Below are 12,981 nucleotides of genomic sequence, written 5' to 3' on the forward strand. Positions count from 1 at the left end.
TCCAAAAATTATAGTGCTATACTGGCCTGCTACAATAAATTCATAATAATGCTTATAAAATGGAAATAAATTCTTTTAATAATTTAAGAAATTAGGTGGATCAGTGGAATCACTGCAATGAATATGCCTGAGTTCATATATTTGTTCTTAGGAACAGAATAGCTTCAGTCAGATCTTCCTTCATGGAAGCCCTTAAATCTGATCTGATTATTTTCAGTGCAGAAAACAGTCTTCTACACTGACCTGAGGGGTGGCATTGCTGTCACAGCTCTAGCTACATCTTACACTCTGGGTAAGCAGGTATGGCTTCTTCCACTGTCACTTTTGAAGACCGGTCAAATTTCTCCACTTCCATCAGTGCACCAAAGAAATCTTGCTGAAATCCGATTTTTAATGTCCACTGCTGCTGCTTTCATCCGATGTCGCTTACCTTTGCTTGTTCTATTGTGTCCAAGTAGGAATCAAAGTCTATTTCCTTGTTTGAAGATGCTGAATCTGAATCTGAGCTACTTGACTTGTCAATGTTTCTAACTTGTTCAGGTTCATGAATTTCAGTTTGTGACTTTCTTTTTATACTATTTCATATAGTGCCTCTTTTTCCTTACTAGTTCGATCATTGTCCAACAAAATTCTATTCATGGGATCAAGGTAAACAGCAGCTAACAAGATTTTGTTATCCAGCTTCAAAACAATTAGCTGGAGTCGGAGTCTGGACAATTTTACCGACTCCGACCATTGCCGAAATTTCCTCCGACTCCGACTCCACAGCCCTGGATCGGGGAAGAGACCTTTACGGCCAGCCAAGGCTGGGGCAGCAGAGGGTGAAGGATCGAAGGAAGAGACCTTTACGGCCAGCCGGGGATGGGGCAGCAGAGGGTGAAGGATCGAAGGAAGAGACCTTTACGGCCAGCCAAGGCTGGGGCAGCAGAGGGTGAAGGATCGAAGGAAGAGACCTTTACGGCCAGCCAAGGATGGGGCAGAAGAGGGTGAAGGATCGAAGGAAGAGACCTTTACGGCCAGCCGGGGATGGTTTCAACGATGAAGTGTCGTTATAACTTCCACAACATAAAGATGATTGGTGAAGCTGCCAAGACATTCCCGCCAGAACTCTAATGGATTATCCAGCAAGGAGGCTACTCACCGAAGCAAGTCTTCAATGTAAATGAGACTGGTCTGTTTTGGAGGAGGATGCCTGAGAGGACCTATATCTCCAGGGAGGAGAAAAAGAGCCAGGTTTTAAAGCGCAAAACACCGCTGACGCCTGCTGCTTGGTGCGTAACGTCTGACTTCAAGTTGAAGCCCTGCTGACTACTAACCCACAGGCCCTGAAAGCTTTAAGGATCACCTTCCTGTGATCTACAAGGCAAATAAGAAGGCCTGGATAACCAGCCGCTATTTAGCCATTGGTTGAATGTGTACGCCGCCCCTGCACTGAAGGAATACTGTGCCAAGGAGAACCTGACTCAAAATTCTTCTGATCCTTGACAATGCTCCAGCTCATCCTCCCAATCTTGACGACTTGCATGACAGTGTAAAAGTTGTATTCCTGCTTCCCAACACGACAGCACTGATGCAGCCTATGGACCAAGGCGTCATCGCCGCATTCAAGGTGTATTATTTACGCCGTACCATGGACCAGCTGCTCAAGGCTACAGGGACGGGAAAATAAACCCACGATCTGAAAATATTGGCGCGGCTTCAACATTCTTCATGTAATTGACAACATTGGCAAGGCATGGGAAGAGGTTTCAGAAAGTTGCCTGAATGGTGTGTGGCATAATCTGTGGCTTGAGTGTGTCAACAGGTTTCAGGGTTCACGGACTTAGTCCCTGCAGTGAATAGGGATATCCTCAGCTTGGCTAAACAGGCAGGCTTTGATGAGCTGGAATCAGAGGATATTGAGCAAGTCCTGGCATCCTATACAGTAGAGCTCACCAACGAAGATCTGCAACTGTTAACAGAACACAGTCCCGTTGAAGACATCGTCGACGACGATGAAGAACCTCAACAAACGCTAACTACCAAGAGGATGGCAGAAGTGTTCAACAGGATCCAGCAAGGAATGCAAATGCTTCTAGATGTCGACCCAAACAGAGAACGTAGCTCAAAGGTTCATTGATGACAGTCTTGGTTGTTACACTGAGATGTATAAGGAGAAGAAGAAGAGTAGCACCAAGCTGTCAACACTGGATTAATTTGTTCGTCACGACCGACAGGAGCAGCTTCTTCACAACAGCTGGCAGCCGAGGAGGAACAACCAGCAGCCGAGGAGGAGCACACAGCAGCAGAGGAGGAGCAACCAGTGGCGGAGGAACCCCAGTCAGAGCAGGAGGAGGAGGAGGCAGCCACAGTCTCAGTGACTCACCACCCTCCTCCTCCTCCTCTCCCACCTCCTCCTCCCCTCCCACCTCCACTACCCACCACACACTCGCTCTACCACCTCCGCCCATCAGTGAGTACCAATACAAACTTAGTAGTTGTATATGTATGCATTATTTTCTATATAAATGGCAATGATTTTCTGTATATGTAATGTATTTCATGGGTCAAAGGGAGGCTGGGGAACGTAACTCACGTATTCTATCTATTTCTTATGGGGAAAATTAATCCACTTAACGTTTTCATGAACATAACCCCGACGTTAAGTGAGGACTTACTGTATCTCATAAATGTATCCAATTATGTATTATGAAACTAATGATAAATTCCTCCACTTGGTTAATATTAAAAAGTTTATATAATAATTAACTGGTGATTAGGGAAGGAAATCTATGTATAATGACAAAATTTAGTTCTGGTAATGACAGTAGTTATGTTGACGGGTGAACAGCTGCTCTCGACTGACGACGGGGTTAGGGACCCAAATCCAGGTCGTAAGTCCGAATATATAGATAAAAAATTAAATTTTTTTTTAAATAAAAAATCTACAATGAAATACAGTATAGTAAAAGTAATAAATAATGAGGAATGGATACAGTGTGACTGAGCACTTACCTTTAATGTAGTCAGCTGAATGCACATGGGGGCCCCCATAATTTTCTATTTATACATGGAGATTACATTAACTGGAAACGTTTCGGTATAGAAAATGTGTGTCATTTGAAGAAAAAAAAAATTTGAAAAAAAAAAAGAAAAAAAGGTCACAACTCGGGCGGTCGTAAGTCCAAGCAGTCGTAAGTCGGGGACTACCTGTATATTATGACCAACCAATCCTGTCTTAATCACCTTCATCATTAGTACCTCTGACCAAACACACCTGTATGATAAGTCTCTGTTTACCTTCAACCTTTTTATATTTTAATTCAAAATTCCCAGACACATGAGGTATGAGGTAGAGGCTATTACACGACAGGTACAACAGACCAAGAAATTGTCACAAGCAGAGGTTAACTAAGGCACAGTGTGAAACTGGTACGAGGACTTACATCTGACCAACATTAGCCACCACAGTTTATTTCACCTGAAGATTAACCATCCTAACACTTATCTAACCTAATCTAACCTAACCTAACACTTACCTAACCTAACTCAAGGTAGCATAAAGGTGTCCAATCATCAAGTGAAATAAGGGGGGGGGGTAGGGGCTAACCTCCAGGTGATACAATGACTTTAACAGAGTCACCATAGAAGTTAACAACAGTTCATTGTCATTACAGTAAAGATATGGATGACTAAAGCCACATTGAGGCTCATTTATCACAACAGCCAGAAATCAAGTCCACTGTCAGTCTATGGAGAAGTTTTACACGTCAATTCTAAAGCCGGAGACGACCCCTTACCGAGAGCATTTCGTGGTGGATGTCGAAGTGGGCGTAGGAGTTGAAGTACCCCTCGTCGTCCTCGGGCCTCATGTCCCCTACTGTTTTTACCAAGACATCGTCGTTCTGAAAAATATCGTAAGAAAATGAAACAAATATGAGCGTCTATTGGTGTGGCTGCCTCTGGGGTGGGCGGCCATTGGGGTAAACACAATGAGAGGGTCATTAGTCTTTCTCCCTGACCAGTCATACAACATACACTGGCAGCCAACAAGGAATTAGTCTACAGTATGTAATTCCCCCTTGTTCCTTATGCTATGTTAACCCTTAGGCCCCGGGTGACCTTCCAGAATGTCCGCCTATTTTCCCGCCAATTTTTTTATTTTATTATTATTTTTGGAAAAGTTGATTTTGTTCTCAATTTAACCCCATAGGAGGGGGGGGGGGGGTGTTACTGCCAGCAGCACCCTAACCCGGGGCTTAAGGGTTACCGCTCTTCTGGGATAACCTCTACAGCACAGACAAACACATTCACTCAATGCTCACTTAACCTATTTAGTAATTTATTTTCCACTACAATTTGCTTCTGGCTCTATTATAACTCCACCTTTACTGTATTTTCTTATCTGACTCATGGTTATCACGGTCTAACACGCTCTCAGGCTATAGCAGCAGTAATTATAATCTTTATTTACTCTTTACCTTGTGTCATATTTATTCATTACACAGTGAAACCTTTATCTAATGGACAATATAGGGAGGACGGTCCGTTTTATCGAGGGTCTGTTACATGTGAGACCCCCAGCTAAAGGATTGTATGGAGAAAAGTTCGTTTATGGAGGTCTCACTAAACAGAGACCTCTATAAATTGTACATCTGGGGGTGGGGGTAATTTTTGTCTTCTGTCTTCAGCAACATAAGACATGAAGAATTACACAATGTTTACCTATTGTCCATTCCAATCTTTTTATTTATATTCCCATTTCTCCAACATAAACACTACCATGTGACAGTACAATAGTTAGTTCCAATATTATGACTATAAATTGCTCTACCTTACTGTTGGCTTGAACAGCTTGCAACATTCTCTGCATAACTTCCCGTTGCTTGCTGATAATCTCTGTTAACTCTTCATAAGTCGCTTCGTTATACTTGGTTTCTGCGCTCTGATTCAGTTGCTCTTGCCCGCACGTTACTTCCTCCACATCTAGGAATTATAAGAGCAGCTTCATGAAGTGTAACTCTAATGTACAGTACAGTACAGTACAGTACAGTACAGTACAGTACAGTACAGTACAGCACAGCACAGTACAGTACAGTACAGTACAGAACAGTACAGTACAGTACAGAACAGAACAGTACAGTACAGTACAGTACAGAACAGAACAGTACAGCACAGCACAGCACAGCACAGTACAGAACAGTACAGCACAGTACAGAACAGAACAGTACAGCACAGTACAGTACAGTACAGTACAGTACAGTACAATACAGTATTATTCCTACTCACACACAGATGGAAGAGAAAAGGTACATGCACACACCCACTGTGTTTGTGTAGACACAGTACTTGTAGCTGTTGTCTTAGCCCCTTCCTACACTTGTCTTGCTCAGGTGCTGTAGCCCGTCATCCACCCAACATTAACGTGACAGAGAAGTACAGTACAGTACATAAAGAAACAATGAGACAACAGTAACCAAGTCAGAGACTCCCTTCATCTTCCACTTGCCTTGAGTGCAGTGATCTACATGGGGGGTCGTCTATGAGGGAGCCCCCCACCCAGGCATTTCCTCGGGGGGGAGAGAATATCTACGGGGCAGAGAAAGTTTTAATCATTTGGTATTAATAAATCTGACTGTTGGGTTTTAACATAATAGCTTTAATAAATGAAAAACTGTCACCTTTTGGTTTGTTTTAGTAGGACTCAGTTTAGTGTTTTAAATATAAAGAATAAGATCGCCTAAACCAGCCTGTGCAGATTAACGGTTCCCGGCAACCTGACTCTGTCCAGACTCTGGGTCAGACAAGTAAATTTTTGTGTCCAAGTGGTCGGCGGACAAGTTAATATTTTAAGAGAAAAAAATCTAGAAGGAATTTGCCACTTGCCACAAGACTCCGCCTCACTGTGAGTTAATGAGCCGCTTGTTATCAGTGTACAGTCAACCCACACTTTACGCGGTCCCACATTCCGCGTTTCCACGTTTACGCGGTACCCTGCCGAAACCGGGATGCTCACATTCCGCGGTGCGTGTACCCCTTTACGCAGAGAGTGTCCGGCTCGACGCTATTTTTAGATTCGCCCCTCCTGCCTGCTCCCGCCTCCGCCTGGCCAAGCCGCGCTGTAAGGTTGCGCAGTGCATGTCTCTGTTGCGTTATCAGTGACGTCATATGACGTATCGGACTGTGATTGGCCACGCATCCCAACCTCCCTCCGCTGCTAGCTGTAATTGGTTTATAGTAATACAGTGAGTTCTGCTATAACGCGTGTTTTGATAACGCGAATTTGCTCTTACGCGATTTATGAATTAGGAACGATATTTGTATAACGAGAACGCTTGTTTGCTATAACGCGATTTTTGCTTACCATTTCTCCAATTTTGTGGTATTAACTGTGAATATGGTAAAGAAGAATATCTCCAAGAAGCGTTCTGGTGATAAAATTCCCGGTGATGATCGTAAAAGAAAGGATATAACCCTTGAAGAGAAGCTCGATGTTATTAACCTCAAAATCACCCTTCTCCCCCATCAAGTTACATTCATATTTTTTCAAGGTAAAGTGTTACATTTACTGTATGATTTCATTATTAGATATGAATGTAACATTTATTTAGACTAACATCCTTTGTGTTAGGCTAACTACTAAATTTTTTCGATTTCGAGTAATCTGCACCTAACCCTATTTTCTCCATAAGCCCTGTTATTTCTATTACGCGATTTTCTATAACACGATATTTTACAAGAACACAATTATCGCGTTATAGCAGAACTACCTGTATGACGTGTCCACCCGGGGGAGGGAGGGAGGGAGGAAAGACGAAGCTTGACCTAGCCGCGGCAGTTTCATCCCTCCAGGCCACACCATGTAAACGTGCATCCATTGTTCTGTAAAATGGCTTCCGCTGGACCACCGCCCCCAGAGAGAAACCTTTCCTTACCTGGACCCAGCCGCCCTAAGCCCAAGAAGACACGACGTTCCTTAAGCTACGAGGCGAAGTACAAGATCATCCAAGAGTTAGAGAAAGGAACAAGACAGGTTGATTTGGCGCGCCAGCATGGTGTAAACGAATCTACGATCCGGACGATAAAGAAGGATGCAGCCAAGATAAAGGAGCACATGAAGATCACAAAGTCTACAGGTGCTTCTATGATCAAGTATTTCCACAACCAGGTGCTTCTCAAGACAGAAAAATTACTTGTGAGCTCCTTGGTGCATCAGGCGAGATGGAACATGGCGGTCGACACGCGCTCTGTTAAGGAGTACGCACGTGAACTTTATGCTGCAGTGTCACGAAAGATGGGAATTACAGAGCTCAAACCCTTTAATGCTTCCTCTGGGTGGTTACAGAGGTTTAAGATGCGTAACAAGATCACCAATATCAACATTGGTGGTGAAGAAGCGAGTGCTGACCGTGCTGCAGCTCGGGAATTTCCTCCTTTTTTACGTGAGATTATGGAGGAAGGACAGAACACCGATGACCAGGTGTTTAACATGGACGAATCTGGTCTTTTTTTGAAAAAGCTACCTTCCAAGACCTTCGTTGTGAAGAATGCCAGCAAGATTCGGGGCCGGAAGTTGCAGAAGGAGCGCATCACCGTCCTGTTTACCACCAATGCCTCCGGTACCTGTAAGCTCAAGTTATCGGTGATCCACACAGCACGCAAGCCGCACGCCTACAAGTGCATGGACATGACCAAGCTAAATGTCCACTGGCTGACCGCACGTAAGGCGTGGATGTTCTCTACACTGTCCCTCTCCTGGTTTGATGACTGTTTCGTTCCCGATGTAAAGAAATTCTGTGAGCAACAGAATGTGCCATTCAAGATTTTGTTGCTGCTGGACAACGCACCAGGACACTCGCCCCTACTGTTAGATCGTCACCCCAACGTAAAAGTGGTCTTCCTTCCTCCCAACACTACGTCTATATTACAGCCCATGGACCAAGAGTTAATCTGTAATGTAAAAGCTGCATTCTCAACAAAAAATTCAAGCTCCTGAACGACTACACCAACACCAGGGAAGAGTTGCGTAACCTGAGTGACACCACCACCGATAGCAAGAGCGAAGAAGATGAGGATCAACAGTTGGCACAGCAAAAAATACTTTTCAAACAATTCTGGAGAGTATTTAACATCAAGAAAGCTGTGGACTTCTTGGTGGAGTCATGGGATCAGCTGTCTATTGCTACAATTCGTCACGCATGGAGACATGTGTTGCATGGAATACCAGGTGAGAGGAGGAGTCAATCTGTGACTGGTGAGGTTCAGACTGTTGCAGTAGCAGTGGACCTTGCCAGAGAAGCTGCGCAGAGTGTTACAGCTGCAGGCTTCTCCGAGACCACCAACGATGACATCCTGGAGGTGATAAGGGATCCTGATGTGACTACCGACAAGATGGTAGATGATGATGACGTCAGTGAAGAGGCAGGTGGTGCGTCATCCCAAGAAGAACACCGCTTATCCCATAGTAATGTAAGGGGTGCCATCGAGTGTATCGAGAAAATCAAGCTCCTCCTTTCAGACGACCCTGACGCAAACAGGTATGAAATCTTCACTACCCAGCTGTTGCAGACTATGGAGCCCTACATCAAGGTGTATCACGACAACATAAACACCAGCCGTCAGCAAAGCATAACAGAGTTCTTCGCCCGCAACCCACCACAGCCAGCCCAAGCCAGTGATAGTGACAGAGGTAGAGACAGTGAAGATGACTTTGAGGGATTTGTCAGGGAGGCCCTGACAAGTGTGGGTGACAGTGATGGTGACTCACCTGAGGGCCAGTAGCCTGCCCTCTGCCTCAGAACCAGCCGCCATCCCCGTATGCCGACCCATCTCTTCTACTAACGTAAGTGTTCCACCTAAGTTTTAGTTTTCCTAACCTAACCTTTATTTTTCCTAACCTAACCTCTTCTATATTAATTGTTTGTTCATACCATCATATAGTTAAGATAAAATTTTTACTACAACATAGTTGTGTGTCGTCAAAAAGTGGAGTTTGGGGGTCGGCCCGGTCTCTATTTCAATTAATCCCATATGTTATGTTGTTCACTTTACGCGTTTCTCACTTTCCGCGGTACCCTGTGGGTTATATTAACCGCGTAAAGTGAGGGTTGACTGTACTAGGATTACCGACCCATGACAGGTGCAGGTAACTTATCTCTACATTAAGCCTCTGTCTAGTCAGTCTGTGTCAAGTTGTCAAAGGAACCACCAAGCTGAGTAGATGACACACCAGTTATGACTTCACATGACAAGGGTTACTGCCACTGTGATGACACACCAGTTATGACTTCACATGACAAGGGTTACTGCCACTGTGATGACACACCAGTTATGACTTCACATGACAAGGGTTACTGCCACTGTGATGACACACCAGTTATGACTTCACATGACAAGGGTTACTGCCACTGTGATGACACACCAGTTATGACTTCACATGACAAGGGTTACTGCCACTGTGTTCATACACAAATTAAATGTGAATATTTTAAAATGTTTATCTAACTTTTACCATAACAAATTTGGGCAAGCAAATTTCCTTCAAAAATTTGTCAAGACAAGTACAGTACCAGTATATTTCAGGTCACCTGCCTAGGTCAAGTACATAATGTGCACAGCCTGGCCTAAGCCTAACCTAACCCCCAGGTAGTGTTAGTGTTTAATCATCAGGTGTAATAAACTGGGGTGGATAATCTTCAAGTGATCCAAAATATTTCTGATTATATACAAGTTTCAGGTATAAAAATTAACACAATAATTCCAAATATATAAACAAAACTGATGTGAAGTGATGACCCCCCTCACCTTGAACCAGGGGGGGGGGGGAGGAGAAACGGCAGACACCAAGGCTTATAACCAAATTCAATAACACGACTTTGAAATACCCCGACTTATTCACAATCTACACCAAGTGAGACTCTCCACCTCTACATGCTTCTTCACTTTTATATTCAATTCAGTTCTTCTCAACATGAACCACAGTGTCTCCAAGTGATTCTCCCGGTCAAGAGATTATGACATGATATATTATCTCCATATTGTCTCTCTCTCTCCTTCCATACACATCAACACACACTAAGTATTCTCTCTCTCTCTCTCTCTCTCTGGCTTTATGATGACTTAACCCTTCAGTATGATGACTTACGAGTAGGTCATCGTACTCGAGGTGTTAAGACAGGCACAGGGGGGGGTGTACAAGATAGCAGACCCCAAGGAAGAGAAACACCCACAGAATAACACTGGTGGGTATCAAATGACGGCACATAAGAGGGTGAGGCAGTCTCCAAACCCTCTCCAGCGCCATCACTAGTGCGGGGACTGACTGTGAATAATAAATCCTCTTAAATGAACCACTAGAGCTTGAACACCACAAGCAATAAGGATCAGCTGTCATATTTATTGGCCAGATCTTTAACATTTATTCCAATTTATATAAAAGATGTGGTTGAAAGTTAAACAACTTACTGAGCAAAAGGTTAACCAAATTTGAACATGAAATGAAAAAAAATTGCTATTAGTGTATAAACAATAAAATAGCATATTGTGGTGCATAGTGAAATATCTGGAGGCATGTTAACCTCAACTTATGTTAATAGAATATTTCGTATTATTATGTGTGAGCAGCGCTGGTACATGATACATAATGTTTCTTTTATGTATGTTGGTATTTCTGCAGCTTAATGTTGGAGTTGATTAATATTAGTGTAAGGTTTGTAGTCCCCTGGAGTATGGAGCTATGTCAGTCACTGGCCGTGGGAGTAGGAGGACGTCCCAGTTTGTCAGCGGTGGATACCTTTTTCAAATAGGGTTTAGTTGAGTATTATATTCAGTGCTGTTCTATTATTATCCATGGTGTGTGAAGAGCAATCAATTATTGTCTTGCGAGGTGGTTTATTGTTTATGAACGGTGCCAATACAGGTTGTACTTCTCTAGTCCGGCAACCTCAGGGCCTGACCGGTGCCGGACCATGGAAATTCACCCTTTTCCTGGTTAGATAGTGACTTGTGCTTATGCCTGGAAGCACTAGCACCACTTTCTCTGCGTCATGGTCTCTTTGAAGACATATTGAAGGGTTAAATGTCGTATAGTAGCTTCTCAAATTTCGCGAATTTTTAATTCTTAACGTATTTTATTGGAACACACAAAAAATAAATAAATAAAAATTTTGACGGCGGAAACTTGAATTTCGACGGGTTTGAACGGCCCGCCAACGTGCAGACGACGTGCATAATCGTGTAAACAGCGTCATTTCTCTTATGTACAAAAGATTCATTATTGTTTATTACTGAATGTCTTTTTTATTGAATTAATGTTTGTGTGCAAAATGAGCAATACAATTCATTAATAATACGTAGAAAATTAAAACACACGAGGAAATGAGACAGCATTGTTTTCGTTGATTACAAAACCAGTGACTGACTGGTTCTACATATAAAACTGAAGAAAATAAGACCTTAGTTGTAGCTGTAGTAAAATTAATATGGTTGTTTTAAGTAATGTTATTTAATGTTAATAAATGGAACAATAGAAGTAGCTAACGATAATGGTAAAGAAAAAAGAGAGATCGCATATGTAAGTGCGCACACGTGAAAACATATCGTCATTACTTTACACAAGAATATGAAAGCAACACTTATTTACTGTTCATATATATTTTAATTAATGTTTCTGAATTTGTTTTTATTGAATTAATGTACGTGTGTGCAAAATTAACAATACAATTTATTAATAATACGTGGAATATTAGAGGAGACGAGACGGCTGCCGGCATTGTTTATGTTAAAGCTTACGAAACCAGTGACTGATTGGTTCTACATATAAAACTGAAGAAAATAAGACCCTGAGTTTAGCTGTAGTAAAATTAATGTAAAAAATGAATATGGTTGCTTGAAGTACCTGTAATGTTATTTAATGTTAATAAATGGAACAATATAAGTAGCTAACCATTAATGGTAAAAAAAAAGTGAGACTGCTCGTATGTAAGTGCGCACATGTGAAAATATATCGTCATTACTCTACATAAGAATATGAAAGCAACACTTATTTACTGCTCATATATATTGAAGGGTTAAATGTTGTACTCTGTATAGACAAGCAGAGAGAGAGAGAGAGCAGCCGAACTGCCGGATGTAAACAAACCTTAATTTCCCGCGGCTTTTTTTTTTTAAGGGATTAGCCCACCCGGGCATAGGTCACTGACCCACATTGGGGCCTGAGGGGCAAAAATTTAATACTCCTGTAATAATAATAATAATAATTCAGATAAAAAAAAAAAAAAAAAGAAAGAAAAGCTGCCTATCTACCTATTGGACAAACTAAAATCATTCCGGACCACGGGAGTTTCCGGACCACAGAATGCCGGACTACAGAGGTACAACCTGTAGTAGTTGTTTATTAAGGATCATGTTTATTATTTATTCTCTTGATTTAATTTATCTTATGGAACCTACACACTTATTATGGTAAACTTTTGTTATTTGATTGTATTTAAATCCTTCGTGATGTGTATAATACCAAACCTTCTCTCCTGAACTGTTGTGATAAAGAGAGGACTGTGGTTGAACCCATGACCAAGATGTGTGGAGTTGCCACTTTGTTTTTGTGTCATATGTGGCCTCATTAGTGTACAGTATTAATCTTTAACATAATTCAAGTTAATAAATTATGGCATAACAATATCATAAAATACAATAGCACATAATATTTTATACACCAGAAATAGCTCCTTCCACACTCATACCATCCTGAGGCAACACAGTTCAGCCAGACTGTCACCAGATGACTCACAGATGTGTGGCTGCTGTGCTGTGTATATACCATGACCTCACAGGGAGTGCGGCCACACATACACACCTATGCTCTTCATTGGTCGTATTTTCTAGTTTTATATTTTATTTATTTCTAAGCCACATCGTTTACATAGAGTGAAGTAAGTGTTAAGGAAGTCTGTTTTCTGCAAATCAGTGCATTTTGACGAGTGGTTAAATTTTAAAACAATGATA

The 12,981-nt window shown here is 42.2% G+C and overlaps 1 protein-coding gene across 3 annotated transcripts in view; it reads right to left on the minus strand.

Moving 5' to 3' along the window:
- LOC121859676 (protein arginine N-methyltransferase 1-like) overlaps positions 1 to 12,981 on the minus strand; it is a 36,778-nt gene that overhangs the window by 16,455 nt on the left and 7,342 nt on the right. For all 3 annotated transcript variants that reach the window (XM_042356597.1, XM_042356599.1, XM_042356600.1), the window contains exons 3-4: positions 4,814 to 4,965; positions 3,780 to 3,884 (exon numbers count right to left, since the gene is read on the minus strand). In XM_042356597.1, the coding sequence (XP_042212531.1) occupies positions 3,780 to 3,884; positions 4,814 to 4,965 (257 nt within the window). The remainder of the gene's footprint in view (positions 1 to 3,779; positions 3,885 to 4,813; positions 4,966 to 12,981) is intronic.

Source organism: Homarus americanus, unplaced genomic scaffold (genome assembly GCF_018991925.1).
Source record: "Homarus americanus isolate GMGI-L3 unplaced genomic scaffold, GMGI_Hamer_2.0 scaffold39306, whole genome shotgun sequence".
Classification (NCBI taxonomy): domain Eukaryota; kingdom Metazoa; phylum Arthropoda; class Malacostraca; order Decapoda; family Nephropidae; genus Homarus; species Homarus americanus.